The 24,226-nt window shown below is 31.0% G+C and overlaps 1 protein-coding gene across 1 annotated transcript; it reads right to left on the bottom strand.

Annotated features, from left to right (window-relative positions):
• Positions 1 to 15,040: 15,040 nt before the first annotated feature.
• Positions 15,041 to 23,609, bottom strand: LOC110658229 (trafficking protein particle complex II-specific subunit 120 homolog). The gene is made up of 10 exons (XM_021815743.2): positions 22,988 to 23,609; positions 22,675 to 22,881; positions 22,366 to 22,548; positions 21,852 to 21,961; positions 19,947 to 20,006; positions 18,947 to 19,235; positions 18,387 to 18,682; positions 17,288 to 18,165; positions 15,664 to 16,584; positions 15,041 to 15,526 (listed from the first exon to the last, which is right to left on the bottom strand). Exons 1-10 carry the CDS (start codon positions 23,396 to 23,398, stop codon positions 15,306 to 15,308), a joined length of 3,576 nt encoding a protein of 1,191 aa, XP_021671435.2. The 5' UTR covers positions 23,399 to 23,609; the 3' UTR covers positions 15,041 to 15,305.
• Positions 23,610 to 24,226: the final 617 nt, after the last annotated feature.

A 24,226-nucleotide genomic window follows, 5' to 3' on the forward strand; every position in this document is an offset into this window, starting at 1 on the left:
GATATATTAAATTACAAATTGGCATCATTGGTTTCCTCGCATATGGATCGGAGCATTCCCAAATCGGACTCTAATCATTCCCTGGAAACGTAATAAATAATTATTATTACTACTGCCCATTCTAATCGTGTTTTTCATTTTTCTTAATCCAATATATAAAAAGGTTGTAGTGTACTATTGCACTAAAAAAGCTTAGCCACCGGTTCGATTCAATTTGATTTTGGATTCTTTTTTCAGAAAAATTAAATCAATTCTAGTTGATTTTAGTATAAGATAATTTAGAGCCGAGTTTAATTTGATTCAATGACAATTTCAATTCCAATCAGGGGATTATTCAGCGTACTTGACGCATAGTATATATTCTTCACTTATATAAAAGTTGGATTCGCTATTCTTATTTCATGATGAACTCACTTTTATGTATACAAAGAAATACTAAATTTATGTAATTTCATTGCACTGTAAAATTTTCTCAATTCTAAATTTGAGATAATTATAGTTTTAATTTTTAAGTGATTTTATCATATTTAATTTATGTATCACTTTTCTATGTTTGCTAATTTAAATTTTTAGATCAAATTGTAAATTTTGATTAATTTAAATACTGCGGCTCTATTCGGTAACAACTTTTAAAGTAGCGTTTAGCGTTTTAATCATAGTTAAAATATTACTTTTTTTTATTTTATACTGTTCAGTGATATAGTGTTTATATTAATTTTTAGAAATTGAGGGAGTGATTTATGAAAAACTATTCCTCCTAATTTTTAAAGGATGAGTGAGCATTTTGACTAAATTAGAGATTGAGTGAGCATTTTGACTAAGATCAATAAGATTTTATCTCTATTTTTATATTTAACAGTTAATTTAATTTTTATTTTTATCGAACATTTATATTTTAACAGTTATATAAATAGTTAACCACAAACAGCTGACAGCTATTAGAATGACTAACAGCTATCAAAATAGTTAATATTATCGAACAAAACCTAAGACAAATTAAAAGGAATACCTTATTTAAAATATAATAAAAAATTTTAAAATATATCGAGAATACTAATGTTATATATAAAAATTTTATTTTAATTTTTACAAGCGAGCCCTATATAATTTATGAGAATTATAGCATAAATTCTGAGTATATCCAATAATTCCTGTAGATCGATTGTGGCCCATAAATTATTGACAGGATCAATCCCTGATCAAGGTCTTCAACCAGCCCCAGCCGGGCATAGTATATATGCGTGGACTTTTTTATACTTGATTTTGTATTCCGATCGGACGGTGATGCATTCCTTTCTCTGGGAGAGACGCATGTGGTGAGCACGCGGTGGCTATGTGTCTGGCCATGTGTGGGAAATTTGAAACAACCAGGTACTTGGGATAATTTTTATAGCACAGTTCATAAAATTTACCTCATATTTTACTTTTATTTTTTAATTTTAATTTATTATTAAAAAATTAAAAAATTTTAATTTTATTTTACGCTTATTATAATAAGTTTCCTGCTTAAAAAAATAATGAAATTATTAAAAAAAATTGATAATTTCATCACCATTTGTACTTATAATAAAAATATTAATATTATCATATTGATATATGCTTTTTGAAAAAGATGAAAATTTATTTTTTATCGAAAGTGTTAAAACTATATTTTTAAATATCAAATTATAATTAAAGAAATTTTTTAATCTAAAAATTTATTATTGTAGGTAATAAATTTTTTTAATAAATAAAATTAAAATTTGAGATTTTTTAAAAATAAATTAAAATTAAGGGACATAAATGAAAAATAGGGTAAAATTTTGTGAAACTTTTCATTTCTTAATATTATGCAACTATTTATTTTTAATATATTAAACTGAAATGGTGAATTGTGTATATAAAATCCTTCAAAGAGTTTTATTTATTCTGAATACGTTATGATTCAATTTAATTTTAGGGTGAAAAACAAAATATTAATTTTTATTAAAGTTTATTTGTTTTTATTTTTTATAAAAAATTTATAAATTTTAAATAAATTATAATATATTAAAATTTTATTTTCAATATATAAATTAAATTATATATGTAAAAATTTTCTTTAATAATTAAATACCATTTTGATAAAAAAAAATAAGTAGCATAATTTTAAAATTTTGTAAAGTATTGTTAATGATTTTTGTCTTATTTATATCATAAAATATCTTTAAAATAATTCACTAAAATCTTTAAAATGAATAAAAATTCATAAATCGGATATTCGAATCTAAATCCAAAATATTAAAAAATTATGAAAAAAATTTACATTTTAAAATAATTAAATAAAAACAATACTGCAATTTGATTTCATACATTAATTTCTTGAAATAAATAATAAAAGAAATTTATAAATAACAAATATTATTAACATAATTATAAATGAACACCTAATTATTTCAAGGTCATCAAGGATTTGTCACCTACTACCCATTTAGTTAAACCAATTTGGATAGTGAAAATTTAAATATTAAACTAAATTTATGGTGGGTATAAAAGTTTATTTTTTTATAATATTAATTATTCTAATAATTATTAATTATTTTTATTAATTATTAATAATAAATAATAAATTATTTATATAATAATTTAAAATAAAAATATTTAATTAATATAATTATTAAATTAATTATTAAATATAAAAGTAGCAACATCTCGTACCATAATCAAAACGTTTCTAAATTAAGAAAGATAATATTCAATGAATCACATTTTTAATTTTTAAATATTGATATAAATATTATATAATTAAATAATATAAAAAATTAATATCTTAATTAAAATTAAAATACTAATTATTATCTTAAAAATGATTATGTAACCGAGGTTAAATCTGAGTAAAAACTACAATTCCTAAATCCGTACAATCAAACAAGGGATTGAAATGAATCTAAATTCCGATTCAGAACTGTTCCGGCCACAACTCGAAATCAGTGGCAACAAACAATGACTGGAAACATGCGCACGTAACATGGAACAAATTGCCACAACGTTAAAAACGAAAAGGTTATATGATTGTATTCTGAAAAGCGTTGTCGTCAATTAGGACATCATCATCCCTTCAAACTTGGAGCGTGCTTTGCACGTCACTTTATGTAGCGTGGCAATTAGCAGATAATATTTTTGGTTAAAAAAAATGCAACCATTCACCGGCGGGTAGGAAGAGGGCAGGGTGGACTGAGAAACGTGCGACGGAGGAAGGAGGGAGGAGACTGGGGAGGGGACCATGAATAAGTCCCTTCTGTCACCGCCACTCGCTGGAAAAAGACCATCGACACGCGGCAGCTTTTTGGTAGCTTTGGACCACAAATGGTTCCAAGCTAGAAGCACGCGCCAAGAATAAGTGTATCATATCGGTACACGTGGAAGGATCAGATAGATGGGGACCACTTAGTATTTGACTTCTCTGACAGCCGCCGGCTCAATTAATGCGGACTGTTGTGTGGTCCCCCACGGGGAAAAATGGGCGTGGGGCCAGAACGAAAGCAGTAGGCCCACAGGTACTGCAATGTGTTTTTCGAAACTGTCAAAATGGTCCCCGACCAAGGTGCGTGCTCTCACTCTCTCTAGCTCGCTCCGTTTCGGATAGGAGAAACCCGGCTCGTCAGGCATAAGGCAAAGGCAAGTAAAAGGCTAAAAACGAGAGAGCGTGGGGCGTTTGGTCTGATGTAAAATTTTCCTTAGAAAATGTCTGATTGCTTGTCTTTTCTTCTGCCTTCCAAGAAATTCGTTGGGTTTATATCAAAATGAGATTTAATCATTATTAAATTAAATATTTATATTAAAAATTATTTATTATTTTAAATATATATTTTATTTGATTTGAATACATTTATTTTTCCAAACGCTTCAACCACCTGAAAACTTATTTGTCTTCCCATAGATTTTTAAAAATTTTTGTCATTATTTTCTTTTGTCGCCTTTTATCTAAATTTTTTGTTTTTCATTTTAATTTATAATTATAATAATCAAAATTTACGGATAATTTGATTGCTATTTATTATATTTTTATTAAATAAAATAATAATTGTACACAATTAAAAAATAAAATTAAGAATGAATTTAATAAAAAATTAATATTCAAATATTATCCAATAAATTTTAATGTTTTAAAAGAGTAATTATTAAATTAATTCTCTAAGATTAATATCTAACTTTAACATAAATATTAATAAAATAAAAAATTAATTTTATCTCTTTAACTATCCAAACAATGATAATAATGACATCTTTGTTAACTTCTTATTAAACACTCCATAATAAAGAAGTTGAAATTTAATAAAGGCTATACCCACTGTTAATTTGATTAAAATAAAAAAAATTAAATAATAAGTTTCTCTTAAAAATAACACTACTAGGGTGTATCTCACTGCACAAAGAAGGTGGTAAAGAATATGAAAAGGAAAATATCTAACCGCAGTTATCTAAATGACGCTTGTTCCATCCCAAAAGCCTAAGAAATAATATATATATATATATATATATATATATATATATATATATATATATATATATATATATTTTTTTTTTTTTATATATATTATTAAGGTTATGTTTAAATTTATATTCTTAACTTATTTTTTTCGGCTGGCAGCATCCATTAACCAATGAAAGGCTGGTTACGCGCCTCCAATTTTTGGACGGTCGTTTAACCAGCCTCCAATTTTTGGACGGTCGTTTGGGCCCCACGAGTTTTGACATTTTACATGATCCAACAATAGCAAGAACAACGCCCACGGCGCCCAGATTTCTTACACTTTTTTAAATTAATTATTTTATAAACCCAAACATATATATATATATATATATATATATATATATATATATATATATATATATATGTTATGTTGGGCCAAACGAAAAATTAGCACTTTGTAAACCATATAATAAGCATAAGAAAATATTCTAATAAATAAAAAAAATATAATCCTATAAATTAAATTTTTTATATTTACAATTAAAATACTTTTAAATTAATTTTCATATATTAAAATTAAATTTCTATTTTAAACGATTTTAAAAATACACTTCTCTAAATTTTATTAGAGTTGAATTTTTATCATAAGAGTTGAGGGACGATGATATTAAGAAAATATTTGAGACTGTAATTTTAATTTTTTTTGAAAAATATTATTTTAAACATTATTAAAAAGATAATTTAAAAAAATATTAACAATAATTTAAATAATAATAATAAATAGATATCTTATTTTAAATAATAAAGTTGCAAAAGTTGTTCTCCTTTGTGGAAGCATTGATGTTGATATCTTTTTCTTATTTATTTGTCAATTGGGGGGATTAATTATTTTATAAATTACCCCCACAATTCTTGGTAATTATATTTGTAAACTTTTGCATGAGTTGTGGATAAGTATGGCAGTTGTAGTTGAGGGGGACCTGCTGCCTTTTATTTCCCCACAAATTAATACTCTGCTTACACTTGTTAATCAACTGTGTCACTTCCAAACACTTATTTATTTTTTTTTTCTTTTTATTAAAACCCTTTAAATAAAAGAAAATTTTTATTATACTACATTGAAAAAAATTAAAAATGATGAAATAGTGTAGATTCAATCATAATTTCTTATATTATAAGATATATTTTTCATAATATGTAGATTTGCTCACACTATTTTTTTGAAAAAAAAAAGGGGCTAATATCCATTTTGTAAAGGCAAGAATATAATTATAGAAATTAAGAGGGGTAATATTTTCAAAATTTTATAATTATGGAAATTATTAACATAGTATTGAATTGAATTTTAATTGTTAAGATGGGCTAGCATTAATCACAAAGAAATGTTAGGTTTGGTGGAGGGTTATTTCCATGTGGGTAGATTTCTCAGTTTGTGAGTTGAGATAGAGAGAAAGAAGTGGGGTAGAGTTCTCTTTGGAAGAGTGTTAAGAAAATGGTCTTAAGGCATTGTAAAGGAGGGAAAATATTTTGTGATTCAAGACATAAACATATAAATTCATATATTTAATAAGTAGATCTCACTATATATCTTGTGTTTTAGTTTATAATAAATTAGATTTAAGCAAGAAAAATTTCTTCAAGAGTCATAATGAAAAGCCTTCCACTGAAGTTGAGAAAACTTTTGTTGGATTCCATGGAAGATGAGAAAACATTTGTGGGATTCCAATTTGATCATGCATGGTACATTATTGGAGATTTTGTCTGGTGTATGCAAAAGTGAGAGTACCTATATAGTAGGAACCAAAAGAAAGACATGATTGAAGTTAAAAAAAAAAAATGTATTGCCATTACAATAAAATTGATTATGAAGCAAAATTAATTTTGGGGTGGCTAAAAGTGGTTCCAAATTCCAAGAAACAGAAACACCAAATTTGCAATCAAATTAATTCAATTCATGTATGGGATAAGGAATCTCATTTGATTTTAAGTGGTACCTAGGCCTATTGAATTGACATGTTGAGTGCAAATTAGATACTTTGAAACCATTTAATTCCTTGCATGTTGATGAGGGGGGCCAAATCAACCAACCAAATTAGGCAATGGCCTTATCACATCTCTAGAAATAGTGTAGAGAATAGACAAATAGTAGTACAACTCACAAACTTTTATTGTGGCAAGTTACCTAAGATGATTTAAATTTTCAAAAAATCAAAAGGAAAAATCTCCAAAATGGTTTTATTCATGGGATTGATTCAACTATTTAAGTGTGCTTTGTGTGGAAATGGTGCTAAACTAGACCCACATTGATGTAATTGTCTTATCCTTATACTAGTGAAACACATATTATTATGTTGCTTGTTCAAGACTTCTACTTTGTTCTTAGTTTGATTTGAACTTTTCAAAGGTGTGTGTACTTATCAAAGAAAATGATTTTTGAAAAAATACAAAAGAAAATGGTATCAATTTGGTGAGAATTACAAAAAGGAATTTCGCTAATAGTGACTCTTAAAAAGAGAGAAAAAAAAAATTCTCATAATGTATTATTGATAGTGATTTGTTTTAATCAAACTCAAGTAAGAATTTAAACGATGCTCTTTTTTTTTTAATTTACTTTATATTTTATTTTTAATTTATGATAGAAACTCCCTTATATTAAAATTAAATAATTTATAATGAATTTTAATTCAGTGATACAGAAGTTATCTCAATGGTTATGAGACTTCAAATTTAAATTTCAGTTATAATTAAAGTATTTATTCCATGTACTCCTAAAATCAAAATTTAATAAAGAGGAAGCCAATTCTCACTAAAAATGCTTTTGAAGACCTAGTATGAAATGACAAGAACAACTGAAAAGATTGAGAGAAAAATATATAGATCATGTCATATGGTTTCATTATAGATATGCTCAACTTTTGATGCTTTTTGATTTTTGAAAGGATGAGAATGTGCTAAAAATTTGGATGAGTTTTATCCCATGGAGACTAAATGGTAGCCCACACCTTGGCATTTTCCCATTTCCATGTTCCTCTGCCCTCAAATTAGGCTTTGCTTTCTCCATGGACCACAAAAGCACTTCAAGGCAAAGCCAATAGCCACTCCCTTCTAGGACCACAACACCCACTTGCCCTCCATGGCCCCCTTTTATCCCTTTGTGACAATGATAAGATTTTATTCAACGCCTTCAATAGTTAACCCTCTTAATACTCCTATTTAAGCCCCTTGATAGACAATCTCAAATGGGATCCAAAGCTGTGGAGCGTGGTGAATTGTTATGATCACAATCCCAAAGTGTGGGATTTCAATTCTATAAAAAATTTAAGATTTTTTTTAATATTAAAATTATCTTAAAAATTATAAAGATTTAAATTCGAGTTCAATTTCAATCGAAGTTAGTTATATCAGACAACATTTAAATTCTTTTATTTTAGATATCTAGTTTTTGAGATGGAATTTTCTTAAATTTCAAACATTTTGAACGTATCCAAGCTCTTGTTAATTCCAAGAATGGGACAGTGACATTTAAAGCAAAGAAAGAAAGCTTTGAAACTATAGGGTTTGGCTGAAATAGTTACAAGGTCTTTTTCTTTGAACATAAGGAGTAATAATAGTCTAAGATACTACTCACTTAAAACCAAATAAAATAGTAAGTGCTGGGAATAAAGGATTCAACGTGACAGGTAAAGTGTTAATGCTCGATGATTAAAAGATAAATCGAGCAAGATGCTACTCTTAAATTTTAATTAATATTATTTAATTTTAATGGACAATCATTTTTCAAAGTTGATTATTCAAAAACACTCCCAATGAACTTGCATTATCTATAACAAGAGTTTAGAGTTAACATCTAGAGAAACTAATATCATTATTGTGTTTATGATGTTAAAAGAAAATGAAATGCAGTCATTTCATTTTCTTTTTTTGACATGCATAAGGCTGTAATATGTCGCTAATGAATGGATGTCACTTGTATAAAACGACATCATTTTATATAAAAATTAACAAAAGAAAGAATTAAAACTCAATTGACTCTGTGATCAAACCCATATAAATTTTACATATTTTAATCTGATTTTATAATCTTTAAATTTTAAAAATAATTTGAATGATAACAGTGGTAGCAGGCAAGCTTTAGCGTAAGAGTTGTGAAACGAGGAAAAGCTAATGTAGATGATATGATAGATGAGGAAAAAAGGCATCAAAAGGACATAATCCATTAATTTGGGCATGGTTTTAAAAATATATATTTTTTCAGACTCTCATGTCGAGCGATGTGATACCGTTTGCTTGCTTGAAGAAACTGGTAACTTTCACAGACACATACTATGGATAAGAGAACATTTCCTGTTTTACTTGATTGATGGGATTCACATACACCCAATTGCAAATAAAGAGAGAGAGAGAGAGAGATAAGGTGTTTACTTTATAGGATAATGAAGGGTGAAAGCTCCTTCAGTAGTTGTTTTTGGACAAAACAACAGAGACTTGGAAGGACGCTAGCATTTTGATATGGAAGGTTGAAAGACTATGAAATTTTTGGATAATTTTGTCTGGTTGAGAGTAGTGGGATGGATTTTTTTTTTATTTAAATTCATTTTATTATAAACTCAAGACATAAGATATAATGAGTTTTATATACTTATATTTTGAATTTATAATAGATTAAATTTAGACAAATAAACTTCACTTTATGTGAGTGAAGAAGCATACGTAATTAGGGGTAAACATTATTTGGTTTGAATTAAATAAATTGAATCGAACTATTATAATTTGGTAATTTAGTTTGATTTTTAAGATAGTTTGATTTGGTTAAGTTTAATTTTAGATTTTAAGAATTTTGGTTATTTTAATTCAGTTCATTTTTAGAGAGAAAAAAAAAATTGAATCGAACCGAATTGCTTTATTGATTTTTAAATTATTTTATTTTTATAGGGAATATATATATATATAATTTATTTAATTTTATTTATTAATAATTATTAAATTCAAATGAAGATCAAAATCATATCAAATAATTTTAAAATTAAATTTAAACAAAAAAAATCAATCAAAGCCTAAAAACTAATCGACTTAAATCAAACTTAATCAAATTAAAATGATTTTATTTAGTTTAATTTCTTATACATTTTAATTTGATTTAATTTTTAAAATATAATAATTTAATTAATTTAATTTTTAATAATTTTATTTAAATTAAATGCTCAATCCTATATAAATATTAAATGTACTAAATAATTTCTTGTGCCATTTTGGCAATAGTGATCAATGGGTATGCTGAGAAGATTGACAAGTGAGAGAATTTTCTTTTCACAAATTTGCATGAGGGCATACATACATAGTAGTACGCATTCACATATGATGTTAATTATTTTGTTTGGAAAATTTTAACCAAATGTTGACTGTCAATGCCAGAATGGGACAGTGAAACACGTGTTTGAATTGGGACCTACATGTGACAAGATTGATTGATTGATTGATTGATTTAGTGGAAACATGTGGGAGAAAACCAAAAATGAAATGAATGGACTAATGATCCTGAAAAGAAAATTCAACTGGCTTGAGTCAGAAATCAAACTTGTAAATTCTGGGTTAGTGGGATTGAGTATGATTAAGTTCAATGTATCCAAATAATTGTTCTAATTTCGATTAGAGGTTGTTTTAATTTTGTTTAATTATTTGATTCGGTTCACCTAACACCTTTCTTGCATCTATCATATTATTTTTTAAATATGAATTAAATTAAATTAAATAGTGAATCAAATCATCGGTTCATAATTAAAGAAGAAATTAATAACCTATTTCGTATTATTATTAAAATTATTATTGAAAAAATTATTTTTTTAAATATATTAGTCATAGAGTATTAAAAAATAATTAAAAATTAAATTTAATTAATTTTAATTATAAAAATATTAAAATAATAATATAATTTTTTTTCAAATTACTTTTCTCAACAGTATCTAAAATGGTATTTTTATTTAAAAAAATAATTTCAGGTTATGAAATTTAATATCAAACATTCTGTATAAATTTTAAGGCTAATTTAAGTCCATAAACTATTAAATAGAATCAATTTCAATCAGATTCAAGACCGGAATCGACTATAGCTAGGTCTAGTGGTAATTTAATATACAATTAGGAAAGATTTAATTATATGTAGTGTATTATATTAAAATTATTAATTAAAAAAGTGAAAATATAGAATGCCGACCATGAAATGAACATGGAAAAGGAAAAATAAGACTATAGAAATTTGTATGTCAAGCTAATTAAGAGACCCATAGACTGCACTAATCATAGGGAACATTTGGTAAAAGAAACAATCTCAGAGGATATAATTTCCACAAAAAATTTCTACTTAGTTTACCTTGATATTCACTTTTTTCAAACCCTTTCTTTCTTTTTTTTTTTTTCTTCTCCTTAAAAAATATATTTTTATAAATGACCTAATATTAAAGTAGAAAAAACTCTGATATCGTATTAAAAAAATAGATTGAATTTAATTAAATTTTATAAATTAATTTTAAAAAAAAATTATCAAAATTTTATATATATTTCAAATATCTTACCCTAAACTAATGTAAAATAACGATAATAATAATCATATGCATAGATTTAAGATTAAGAATGAAGAAGATCAATCATCCAACCAATTAAATCAGCCGCTGTTATTGACATTTGCTAAGGCTTTTAAGCATAGTCTGATTAAAAAAAAAAAAAATTCCGACAAGTGAAACATTTCACTTGTTATTAAATATAATTATTACATAAAAAAATATAATTTCTTATGTTAATGATGTAAAATTAATAATAAATAAATGTATTTAATGATTATTAACAAGTATGATGGCGTATAGGGATGGCGATTGTTCCCAACTTGCCTCTATATATATATATATATATATATATATAATTTTTGGGTGAGTCATAAAGCATGGTGGGCTATTGAAATCCATGTTATTCTAATTCAAATTAATTATGTCTTTTGACTTAAAAGCCCAAGTAAAGCACGTTTTATTGAGTTGCTTTCAAGAAAAACAACCCACTAATGCATGCTTCAACACAAACCATGGGATGACCACTGTTAATGCCACAGAATTACATCACCCTTTGCTCAGATTAAGGATACTATACGGCAAAATAACTACAAACTACAATATCCACCATCTTAGACAAACAATAGAAAGTAGGTCATTGATAGAAAGTAGGTTTACATAGTCCTAAGTCCATTACACTCACAGCCTAACTAAAACTCTAAAGCCCAGACTGAAACCTGCAGTCCAACCCACACTTGAAATCCTAACCTACAGGTGGTCACGGTTCAGGAACCGTCAGTTACGATTCCTGAATCGCCGATTAAAGTTCAATGAAATCATAAACCTGAACTAAACTGCAAAGAGACGGTTTGAAAGACGGTTTCTGAACCGCCGATTCTGGTTTGAGCCCTGATTTAAAAAGGTTTGAAGGGCGGTTTGAAAAAGAACGGTTCAAAATAGTTTGGAGGACGGTTTGGAAGCGGTTTAGGGATAGTTTAACGGTAGTTTAGACAAAAAAAAAATTAGAGAAAAATTTTATTGATTCAAAATTTAAATTATATTTGTAAAAATATTTTAATTTTACTTAGAAAATTTTCAATCAAAATAAAATAAGAAAAAAAAAAGAAAATAATTTATCTTTAAGAAAAATTTAATAAATAAAGACTTAACCCTGATTAAAAAATTAGAGATAAAATTAATTTTTTTTAAAGAAATTAGCAAAAAGTGTATGAACTTAATTTTGTTTATATATCCCTTTAGGATTTAGAGGAATAAAAATTTCTAGTTCTATTATTTGCCTTTTTTTTTAAATTATATAATATTTGATAATTAAAAATTATAAAAGAGAAAAAAATTAAAATAGAGGGTATTGGAAATTTTATTAAGGATTTAAAGTAATAACAAAATAATTGAGATAATATTAAAAATTTCAGTAAGTATATAAAATAATAAAGTAGGAAAATTGATAGAGTATTGGATATTAAAATGAGTGTAGAAAATAATTATTTAGAGAATTTAAGAAAAATTGAAAAAATATTAAGAATTGAAGAAAATGCAGAGAATAATTGTGTAGAGAATTAATGATATATATAAATGAATTAGGAGTAACGTAATATATTTATTGATTTTTTTTATATTTAAATCGCCGGTTTAATGCGGTTCGAAATCGTCGGTTCAATCCGGTTCGAAACCGCCAGTTCATGGTTCTTAAAAAATATGAACCTGAATCAAACCGCAGAAGAACGGTTTCGGTCCGATTCGAAGCCGATTTCGCTTTTGATCGATTTTGATCTGATTTTGACTAAATCAGTTTCGATTCGATTCCGATTTAAAACCAGACCGTGGCCGCTCCTATCCTAACCAATTCGGGTGAATAGACAGCAAAACTAAGAAGAAAGAGCACTGCTGGTGCACTATGATCGCCTCAAAGACGTCAGCCACAACACAAAGGAAACTCCACCAATACATTGGGTATGCAGACCAAACATTCCCATCCCCGAATCAAGTAGAGAATCCCAATGCAATGTCAACTCCAGGGCACATGCAAGCTAGAAAACCAGACTCAAAGCCGAAACTCGAAGGACAAGGACCATGAATGTCGGCAAACCAAGGTAGGCGTGGCAATGTTCAAGCTTCTCACTCTCACGTAGCTCACTGAGATCAAAGATCAACAACGATTCACATGATACTAGATCTTCCCTTGGGATGCCAACTAGTAGGGAGATCCCCTGGAAACCAACTACTCTCTTCACCACAAGTAGCATAGCGATGTTGTTGTGGGCTTTTGAAGACCAGTCCAAATGACACTTGTAAATTCCACTTGTAAACCTGAAAATAAAGAAATGAGTGAGGCCAGTGCCCTATTAGTTAGTCACTCTGACACTCAAGTTAAAGGAATGAAGAATTAAATAATGAGAGTTTTAGTAAAGATTTTAGCTAAGTAGCCATTGTAGCCATATTGAGTTAATATCTCGAAATTCCTACTTGAAAATTCAGCCTTATCATTGATGAGTATTGCTGATGCTGGAGTTACTGAGCAAGTGTTGCCACTTAGCTTCAGCTACACTCGACCAAGTAGTATTTAATTGATCTAGATTGCATGTCTCTACTTTTACTTGATTTGGGTTGCTCGAGTCCTCTTCTGTTCGCTTTGGGTTGCTTACTCTTCTATCCCGGTTTGGATTGTAACGTCATAATTTATTTAGTTCTGACGTATGCTCTTATTTTTTACTTTGACTCCTTGATCGAAAACTTATATACTTTGACTACTACATTTGATTCTTCATTCAAATGCTGACTATTTCACTCGATTTTGAGCAGCTAGTATCACATAGAAAGCCTCTTAACCGATTGCATGCTTCAGACAACAAAATCCCATTCAAGAGGAAGATTAAAACTCCAAACTGGAGACTGAGAAAACTAGACAAACAAAATAAACAACCAATAAAACTACGAGCTAAATAAGAGGAAAGGGGGAAGGTGGATGGTCAAACGGGACCTTTCTAGAACTAAACTAACTTGAAACTTTAGTGAGAGCAGAGAGGAAGGGATCTAACCCTAAAAAATCATCCAATTTGAAAATTACCCGTCTAGAGCTCCAAAAGCTAACCCAAAAGGAAGGTGATTTTAAAGCAGAAACCGGCTCCAATGCCTCCCTTTTAATTGATGCTACTTTTTTTTTTTTTTTTTTAAGAGCAAAGTTACGGTCAGAAAGTTAAACCGCTGCATCAGCCAACGTAACTACTTCCCTACTTGCTAAGAATGATAGAGTCAAATTCATTTTAATTTTATTTTTAATATTTTAGTTTCAATTTAATTTAATTTTTGTTCTAAATCTCGATTTTAAATTAAACTTTATATAATAATAATAATAATAATAATAATAATAATAATAATAATAATTATTATTATTATAGAAAATTGAAATTAAATTTTAGAATTAATTATCATTTAAATTGTATAAAAAATATATTTTTTTATTTAATTAGTATAAAATATATTAAATTGTTTTCCTATTAACTTAAAATTATATTATATTAATATAAAATAATAACTATTAATTAAAATATTTATTTATATCACGAGTTCAATCCGTAACCAGAAAATTTAAATATTAACATTTACTTTTAAATGAAACTAATTATAATCAAACATAATTTTATCAATTAAAAATTAATAGTGTAATTATTCAAATATAAATAAAGGAAATGAAAAGTGCTATTAGACAATTTATAATTTATTCTTAAATACCTTAATAAGCTATACTGAAATATATATAATTAATACTAAAATTATATAATATATTTACAAGATATTAAAAATTATCTATAAAATTTATTTTTAATTTCAACTCTTCAATTCAGTTCAATTTAAATTTTCACAAAAAAATAACAACTAAATTAATTAGTGTAAATTTTCACAATATCAATATCAATTCAATTTCTATTTCGTTTCATTTGATTTTCTAATTTGTTTTGAAGTGCCAAGAACTGTGCACAATCCTACTGCTGGCTAGCGTCCAGACCCCCAAGGAAAGTTACAGATTGAAATTATTATAATAGTAGGGTCGGCATTGCAAAAGAATCATTAGATTCCTCACAGGAAAAGCAGGAAAATAGAATTTGATAAAAATTAGATTTACAAGCGCATCAATTGAATTCATCTGCAGATCAACTTGAACAGTGCAGTAAGAGGGAAATTGCTGGCAGGAACAGGGAACGCAATAGGATCCATAATAAAGCCACCAAAAACATCCTTAACGGCTAATGTTGTGCAGCACTCATCAGAATTGGAAAGAATCTAATGTTAAGGTGATTTGACCATTCTGGGTAGAATAGTCAAGCAGTTCCAATGACACGAATATGGAATGGGGGACCTCGACAAAATATCGGCTCGTCAACTGAATCAGTTTTTGCACGGGTTCTCAGGATATCATTAGTATCTTCAATTACAGCAGCAGCTACTAAAGTGTACTCACCAGGGACAAGAAAATGCAGTGAGAAAGGATGCTTAGATTCTTCAAGTGGGGGAACCTCCATGGCAATCCCAGTCAAAACACCTACCAGAGTCACGTGTTAACAATTTCGATGGTATAATATAAATATACAAAAGCAGGTTGACTTACAGCCTTCTGAGTGACAATAGAGCACATTTCAAAAGCACTATCTGAAGAAAAGCATCAAAATGAAATCTTACCAGCCCATAGGACAGTGGCCTTGTTACCCTCAATGCAATTCTCTCCAGCCACATCCCTGCATGTAATGCTAAGACTCATCCTAATGATTTCTTTGGTGTTGTTGCGGACTACAACTTCCATTGGAGTCCGGTCATGAGCCATCACAGAACCGGAGTCACACGGCATATCAGATTCTTGCGGGAAATTATTTCTAACAAGCCTGAAGCCAAATGTCAATGGATCTGGTAGCAATACATCCATAACAGATGTCTGAAGTGCTGCCTGTATGGCATCCTTCATATTCAGTTCTCCTGAGCTGTTTCTTCCTGATTGCCACCTTACCTTTATTCTGGAAATTAGGTTCTTAACGGAAGCATTTAATTCAGCCTTGGCATCCTTCTCTGAGAAGCTTGAACTTCTGCCAACACTATCAGGCCGAAAATCCTTCATGAAAAAGGAACCATCAAGAATGGGTAATTTAAAATGCTCTAGTGGCACCAATACCCTGGCAGAGTAATCCCTATCAATTCTTGTTTTAGGACAACTGTATTCAGTAGCATCTTGATCAGCAGAAAGGTTATCCAACTTATCCTCACGGTTGTCAAGCTGGACAGAAACACTAATTTCAAACACAACATCAGTTGGATTAGACAATTCTAATTCAAGAAAACGTAGCCCCCAACTTCCTCTGAAAGGATCAATTTTTACCAATCCATCCATCTTGCTTTTTGAACCAATAGCTTCTTTACCAGCATTAGCCTCAAGACAAACGGGTTCTGGAAGATTTAGGCCAACATGTGCAGGAATTTCCATAGAAAGCAAACGAGCTTTTACAAATGACAAACCTTGCAAAACACAAATGTGTAAAGGAACCACCAGGCGTCTACCTGGAGGAACAGCAGATCCTTTTGTTGGAGGATTTCCAGCATCTGTCGTTGGGCCTAAGAACCAAAATGAATAGAGTCAGCATTCATTTAATAGTTATTGGTTGTAACATAATCCTCCTAGGAACAGGATGATGCAGAGCTCTAAATTAAGGCTATTTTTTGATGGGGGTATGGAAAGGAGAGACATGTATGTATGTTGCCACTTATATGACTAGTTACAAAATAGGAAGGAAATATATATAGTCTTTATAGGCCACATACATTTCCCTCTTACATTTCTTCCTTCCAACCAAACATAGCATAAGAATAAAACAAATCTATAAGCTGAATGCCGTGCTCGTCTTGAATGGATATATACAAGAAACTTATTTCAGGTGCAGTTCCCAGGTGCTAAAAGGGAATTTGTGGAACAGAGATGATTGAGATCCATACTCCAACCTGATTAGTAATCCAAGTAATCAGGGCTCAGATAACCAACACTCAATTGGATTTTCAATTACTTTGTGCTTAATATTTGCAAACAGGAGGCAAGGGCTTAGACACCTGACTTCAGAGAGCAACTAATATTCTAATTTATAGTGTACCAATTCATACAAGGAGAAGTAATCTTGTTTTGATCTAATACTAGAAGAGCTGACGGCCCACAAATATAGACAAACAAAGAGACTTTTACAAAAGCCACTACGCTTTTCTTTTTAAATATAACTAAATAATAAATGAGAGCCTTATTGTAATTTAAGATAAAGAAAAAAAGTACCAGCATAATGAATCAACAAAGTGGGGCTGCTACCGTCTTTTAACTGCCTCCCCACACTTCCAGAGGCAAGCTTACTACCAGTAATATCAGGGTCCACTGGTCCATGTTGCCAGGCCTTCAATGTCACAGGTAGGATTACTTCTGCACCAGGCTTTAAAGGAAGTGCAGACTTTAAGGTGTCATATGGTATTGAAACTACAGAATCTTGGTTTTTACCGGAGAGTGAGATATGTGCTTGCTCAACTGGAACTGTGCCTGCATTAGCCAGACTAATCCAGACGTCACGTATTTCACCTTCATACAAGACTATTGTCCCATCACCACCTACAACATGAGAAACTAATAATGGAAGTGAAGGTACAACAGAAATATTTGGAACCGACACATTTCTCAGCTTTGGAGACCCACAACATCTGAAAGGGTCAGAAAGCACGAGCCCTTGTGCCGCACCAAGAAGCAGATTATCAACATCCCTGAATAGATGTTCGGTAATAACACCAAAACAGTGAATAGTACATCCTGGAATTGTCACTGACCCCACAGTAGTCGGGATTCCAGATAAAGTGATAACCTTTGATGAATTAGGTGGAAGATTTACACTAACTGGAAAAGCATCAAAATTTCCTGAATGAACAGATAGGTATATACTATCAACCCTTAAATCAAAGCCACAAGGGTTTGCCAACTCCACCAAGACCTGGACTGGTTCTCCAACAATCCATATCAGCTCTTGCTTACTACTGTCATTTGGCTCCCCTTTGCTGAATGGTGTGTATATAAAAGGCCCTGAAGGAGCAGATCCAGCCCACCAGTCTTCTCTTGCTGGATTGCGTTTTATAATGTCCATTTGACAGGGATGGGGAGGAAAGGAATATAATCTGAAAGAATCAAACAGATTAATGAAAATTAGTTACCAACTTGAAGAATGAAAGTGAAACTCCGGAAGTCTGCTCAATGTTGACAGATCATGTAAATGCACGACCCTCCTCTAAAAACTATCTACCATGTCTTGAACCGCCAAATATTGATAGAAAGATCTAAATCACATTTAATAAGACATTAAATGTAGTTACAGAAGACCATGCATAGAAGTAAATACCTTACAAAAGGTAAGGCAGGATCAGCACAGCGAGTTCCCGAAGGCAACCTCTCAGCTGAATTAGTAAGTGCGCTAGCAAGGCCATTCTGTCCAGCGGGTGTGATTAGAGGATAATATGATCTTAGTAACCGTGCAGCAGCACTCCATGCAGCAAGAGGGTCTCCCGCACGAACAGCAGACAGTAGTATCTCCCTCAGTACAACCATCTGCAGTGTGCTCCATTGAGATTCAAATAGAGAAACTACTGACTGGTGATGCATTTTCCCACTATCAACATGACTTGATCTAATCTCATTCTGCAAAGAAAAAAATAGCAGAAAGTCTGAATAAATATAAGTGCAACTAAAAGTCAGGAAAAAATTGTTTCTCAATAATTCATCTGAGAAGCAATAAATACAACAAAACTCTAGAACAAGCAGTTAAAGTAACAGTGAGTAAGAAAACTAATCAGTTTGCATCCACTTCCATTTTCCCCAAGTCTGATTTCCGGCTAGCATACGAATACCTTGAAAATTTTTTCTTCTTATCATTATTATTTTTTCCCACATAAGTGCACTTACACTGGAATGAGGATGATTGGAGAAGGATGCTCTACTCTGAACACGATATGCTCTGGTGGTCATTGCCAAAACTTGCATAGCACTGATAGCTGTCAATCTATTATTTTGTTGCATATACAACTGAGCCACCTGCCTTGAGAAAAAGGCGGCTTTCCTCTCATAACCAAGAGACCCAAATAAGCGAGCTATTTCAACATACAATATGAGTCTATCACTGGCATCAATCAAGGATTTTGCACCATCTGCAGCACTGGTTAGCAACTCTACAACATCCTTAGTGATTCCTCTCCTGGAAAAAAAAATATCATAAACAATGAAATATGGCTCCCATGAAATAGCTCCACAGGAAATCTTGCATTGCAAACTTTGAACTTTACAAACAACAGGCACTTGAGAACATCCATATATGATCTACAATTTAGAAGGCATAGAGGAACAACAGCCAGACCAGTTCATCTAAAAATCCAAAAACAAGCTATTATCATAGATTCATAAGTCCCTTTCTTTATTCCAAGCAACCAAAGAAATAAAAAAGAGAAGCATTATACTTGAGCAACTCCAGAAATTTTAGCTTTCAAAGGTCCCCTCAATCTATCCCACTATACTCAATACTAACGGCATTAAACTCAAAAAACAGGCTAACCTCCCATGAGTATAAAGTTCTGAAATGATACAACTTCCAAGAAATCAGAAAATCTTGTGAATTAAATATAAAGCAATAAGTTATTAGGGTAGGGGGGGGGGGGGGTGGGGAGGTGGGGGGGAAGTAAAGGAGAAGGCAAAAGTAGCACATTTAATCTCAAGACAGGGAAAAATCCAATAAAAAATTTACTGTACGTAAAAGGATGAAAGGAACGCAAGCAAAAGGAGAATACGATCAGGTCAATAGGCGGAAATAATAAAGGAAGACATCATCTCATACCAGTTTTAGAAATGGAATGTAACTACTTCATTTGTGGAAATAAACAATACCCTCACATGCATACAAAGATATATTTACCTACAAAGAAATCTTGCCAATTTCAGAGTGGCTTCAAGTTCAAAGCTTAAAGGTGAAACTCTGCATACAAAATATCAGAAAAAAATTGCAGTTACTATAATCAAGCATAAAACGAACTTAGAACCCTATGCTCTTCAGGCATTATTTACAAGAAAAAGTAAATAAAATTTATCAGCAGGTCCAAATTCAGTCATTTGAGCAGAAGAATGCATCAAAAGTCTATTTTCCATTAATATTAGAATGGAGGAAAGATAATGGATTCAACCTTGTGCATCAAAAAGTTTAGTTTCCATAAATATTAGAATGGAGGAAAGATAATGGATTCAGCCTAGCACTTTCAATGGATTGAACCTTGCACTCTCTGTTGGAAGTAAAAACAAACTAAATGAACAATTTTGAAGAGCCACTTCACATCAACTTAAGAAATAGGGTTCTACAACTAAGCACCCAACAAATATTACAAGCAAGGGTAAGATGCCAAACAAGCACCGAATGCTGCATAATTTTTTCCAAATTCCCAACATGAATTCCTTCAAGCCTGGAAAATGTATAAGCTTTTGCTCCATTAAATACCAGAGATCAATTCAATCCTCAGCAAATGAATTAAAAAACCTTCTGAATTAACCACTAATATTTATCATCTCTAGAAGAAACAAACTGCTGCAGTTATGAGATACAAAGCCGTGGTGATGTTCATCGGTATTAGTGTGAAATTGAAATTTAAATGCTAGTGGGAAAAATATGGAAAGAGCCTTAGCAGCGGTCACTTACCGCAACTAGCTTGCTTATTTCTGGTGTTATTCTCAATGCCATGTTCTAAGATTTTTCAACCGTATATAGAACATAAAGGCATACATAGTATCTTTGCAGCGAATTTGCTCTCACATTATGATTATAAACAGACTCCATCTCATTTGCTCATGTAGATTGATAGGATTGTAAATAAGCTTAGCTTGAGCTTGATTTTTAGACTCTTTTAAAATACAAGCTAAGTTTGAATATACTACCACTCAGCATATTTAGACTATTGAGCTGGATCATTTATAAGCTCATAAGTAGGTTCGTTTATAGGCTTATGCGCCGACTCATTTATATATTAATGTATTAATTTTATTTTATATGTGTGTGTGTGTGTGTGTGACTAATCATATATAATAAATTCGAAATAATATAATTATAAAACTAAATGTATAATTAAAATATATGATTATATAAAATATATATAATATCTAGCCATTATAATTTAGCTAATGGAGGCATTATAATTATTAATTTCATTATTATGATTTACTAGGCCTATCATTAAATGATTTTTAGATAATAATAAATAAAAGATATCTTTTGGTAATTTGGCTAAGTCAGCTTAATGAGTTGAGCTCAAAGTCAAGCTCATGAGATTAATAAACGAGTTTAAAAACAAGCTAAACTTGAGCTAAGCTCACGAGCTTACTAAATGAGCTAACTGCAAGCTGAGTTCACAAGCATGATAAAAGAGTTAAATGCGAGCTGAACTTGAGTCGAGCTCAAGCCCAAGCCTAATAAAATCAGAAGAGCCAAGCTCAAGCTTCAAATCTGAGTTCGTGTCGAGCTTGAGATTGTGAAAAGCTAACAAACCAAACCTGAGGTTTTCAAAGCTCGGCTCATTTACACCCTTTGATAGATTGATTTTTTTTTTTTTTTTTTTTTTTGAGGGGGGGGGGGGGGGGGGTGTGGGGGGTTGGGAGTGAGGCGCAAGGGATTTTAACAAATCAAAGTTGAAAACATAACCTATCAGCTGAAGAACTTCTAGCATGTCGACCAATATCAGTTCATTTGAGGTGGGGAACAACAAAGAAAGAAGTATAATTGGCACCATCCATAAAATAATTATAAAGAGATTAACTAAGATGAAAGAACAATAACCACCTTTGAGCATTGTCTGGTATGAATGACTTTTTGTAATGTGATATCACATTGCTATACCGATACCTGACCTCATCCTCAAAAACTGCATCCTTTTGGCCCAATTGGTCTATCTGATAGCAAGCAAAATGAATAGGTAAGTAATTGCATAAGCCTGTGGTATGTCAATAAAGAACTTATTCAATTTCAGCCACATTTCAGCAGTTCATACAGTTATCGAATTTACATAATCAACAAAAGGATGCTCTCAAATGCAGTAGTGGTGTTATTCAATCAAGATTACTATGGGAACCACATTCTACATATCTCACATCGTATTGAAACAGAGTTCACACACATCACATTTTACAACTAATAAATGTTTTTATTACCCTTCAAATGCCAAGACGCCATTCCATATGAATTGAATTCATTGGTTCATTGACAAATTTATTAACCTCACAAATAAACATATCAAAAAAATGGTACAAGATTTCACATATGATAAGTAATATTTGAGCTCAAAAAGCACGCATACCAGTAGGGCACAAACGGTACCCTCCAAAGCCCCAGCATACCAGAAGAAATCCGCAGTCAATCTAGCTAATTCTAAGGCAGTGGAATAGTGAGCATTGGCATCAACAGGTGACCCCGCCAACAAACAGTAATCCCCAATTGTTTTCTGTGCACGGGCCAGTCTTCTTTTTTTGGCCTTGATCACCTGCAGTTTTACCAAAATAAAATTTGTTAAAGCTGCATCAAGCAATGCATTGTATCCCATGAAGAAGTTAAAAGTTTTAAGTGGAGTCATTGCAAATTCAAATCCTTAGGACACCTAGACATAAACCTCCTCTGAGCTTAGACTGGCTTGAGAATCCAAAGGCGTCTTGAGAATAGTTCCAGCAGATTCCGCCTGCAGAACGCACTTTTCGAATTCCATTAGCAACGAAGCCGCAATATCTTGCATCATCGTTTGCAAATGGATCTCCACCGTTTGGCGATCCGCCCGAGGAAAAAATCTCAGATTCTCGCCTTTCTTACCACCATCCTCCAGCTATAACAGATCCAAAAATGGGAAACAAAAGAAAACAAATATCAAACACTCAATGCCTTTAGGTACAGCTTATAATTTAAACAATTAGAAACATCGAAATGCTGACCTGAGAATCACAGGGGCAGAAAGCGAAACACAGCTTCACAAGCGCAGAGGAGTAACTTTTACACGCGACACTGAATTGATCGACGACGAAATCGAGATCAGGCGAGGATGGGCAGTGGCAGAAACCGATGACAGCGAGGATCTTGCGATTGGACTGGAAATCCTCCCAGGGGCTGGGCGGGGAGCCTCCGAGTACGAATTTGAAACGGAGGGAGCCGTTGTCCCATGGCTGATTAGCAAAGGGGGATTTCTGGTGCTCAGTGTAGAAGGAACTGATGGCAGAGAGAGGGATGGTGTGGTGACGCAGGAACATGGAGTAGTAGTCGCGCAGGATGTTGGGCGGGACCAGACCGATTGGGAGGACAGCGATGCGGATCATGCAGGAGGTCTCGATGCTTACATCGGGCTCCATCTCGCGATCAGACTGTGAAAGAATAGGATTTCACGGATTGTTTAACAGTGGAAATGGAGCAAAGAGAAGCAGATTGGGCGAAGTGAAAGAGGAGACAGTAAGACGAGGTCGTTTAAGGTGTATTTTGTTCCAAAGTTCCGGTGGTTACGGTTGGGAACCGGATTTGCGGGTCACTCAATTCTCTTTTGGTAGGAACTTAGGAGCATAGGATTCCCACCTGAAGAAGCTAAGTGAACTATATGTTTTCAATTATTGAATTAATTTGGATTAAATAAATTAAAAAATTAAATTATAAATTAATTAAAATTTTAATTTAATTTTTTTTATGATAATCAATACAGTTACCTCGTTTTATTTATTTTATATAATATTATTCATGCTTAAGTTGAATTCTTATTTTAAAATAATATATATAAAAGCAAATTAATATGAAATAGATATAATTACATTTGCAATCTTAGAGCTTAATGTTTTTACAATTAAATTGTAGTGATAATATGAACCAATTAATAAATAATATTATTTTTGTAAATAATGTTTCGAAATATTAAATTTATATTATAATAAATATATAGAGTGTTTGATAGATATAATTTTTAAAAGTCATCAATCAATGGTTAAAATTAAATTATATCACTAAAAATTAAGATTTTTAACTATCAATTTTGCAGGAGAGTCTTTATTGCTTGAAAATATGCAGTCCTATGGAGTGGAGTTTTCAACTCAATACCTCTGCCATTGACACCGCCAATTTGTTTCAGAAGCTCAACCTTCAAACTTTTATATAATAGGAAACCCAATTTACACACACACATGACGAATTGATTA

This window comes from Hevea brasiliensis, chromosome 4 (assembly GCF_030052815.1).
Source record: "Hevea brasiliensis isolate MT/VB/25A 57/8 chromosome 4, ASM3005281v1, whole genome shotgun sequence".
NCBI classification, from domain to species: domain Eukaryota; kingdom Viridiplantae; phylum Streptophyta; class Magnoliopsida; order Malpighiales; family Euphorbiaceae; genus Hevea; species Hevea brasiliensis.

What these genes read in the sequence shown, in the direction of transcription:
- LOC110658229 (XM_021815743.2), bottom strand. Translation starts at nt 23,398, where the DNA reads ATGGAGCCCGATGTAAGCATCGAGACCTCCTGCATGATCCGCATCGCT. An exon ending in TTGGCAAGATTTCTTTGTAG is followed by an intron (nt 19,236 to 19,946) that starts GTAAATATATCT and finishes TTTTTTTTCCAG; the next exon opens with GAGAGGAATCACTAAGGATG. An exon ending in CCAATCATCCTCATTCCAGT is followed by an intron (nt 18,683 to 18,946) that starts GTAAGTGCACTT and finishes TTTTCTTTGCAG; the next exon opens with AATGAGATTAGATCAAGTCA.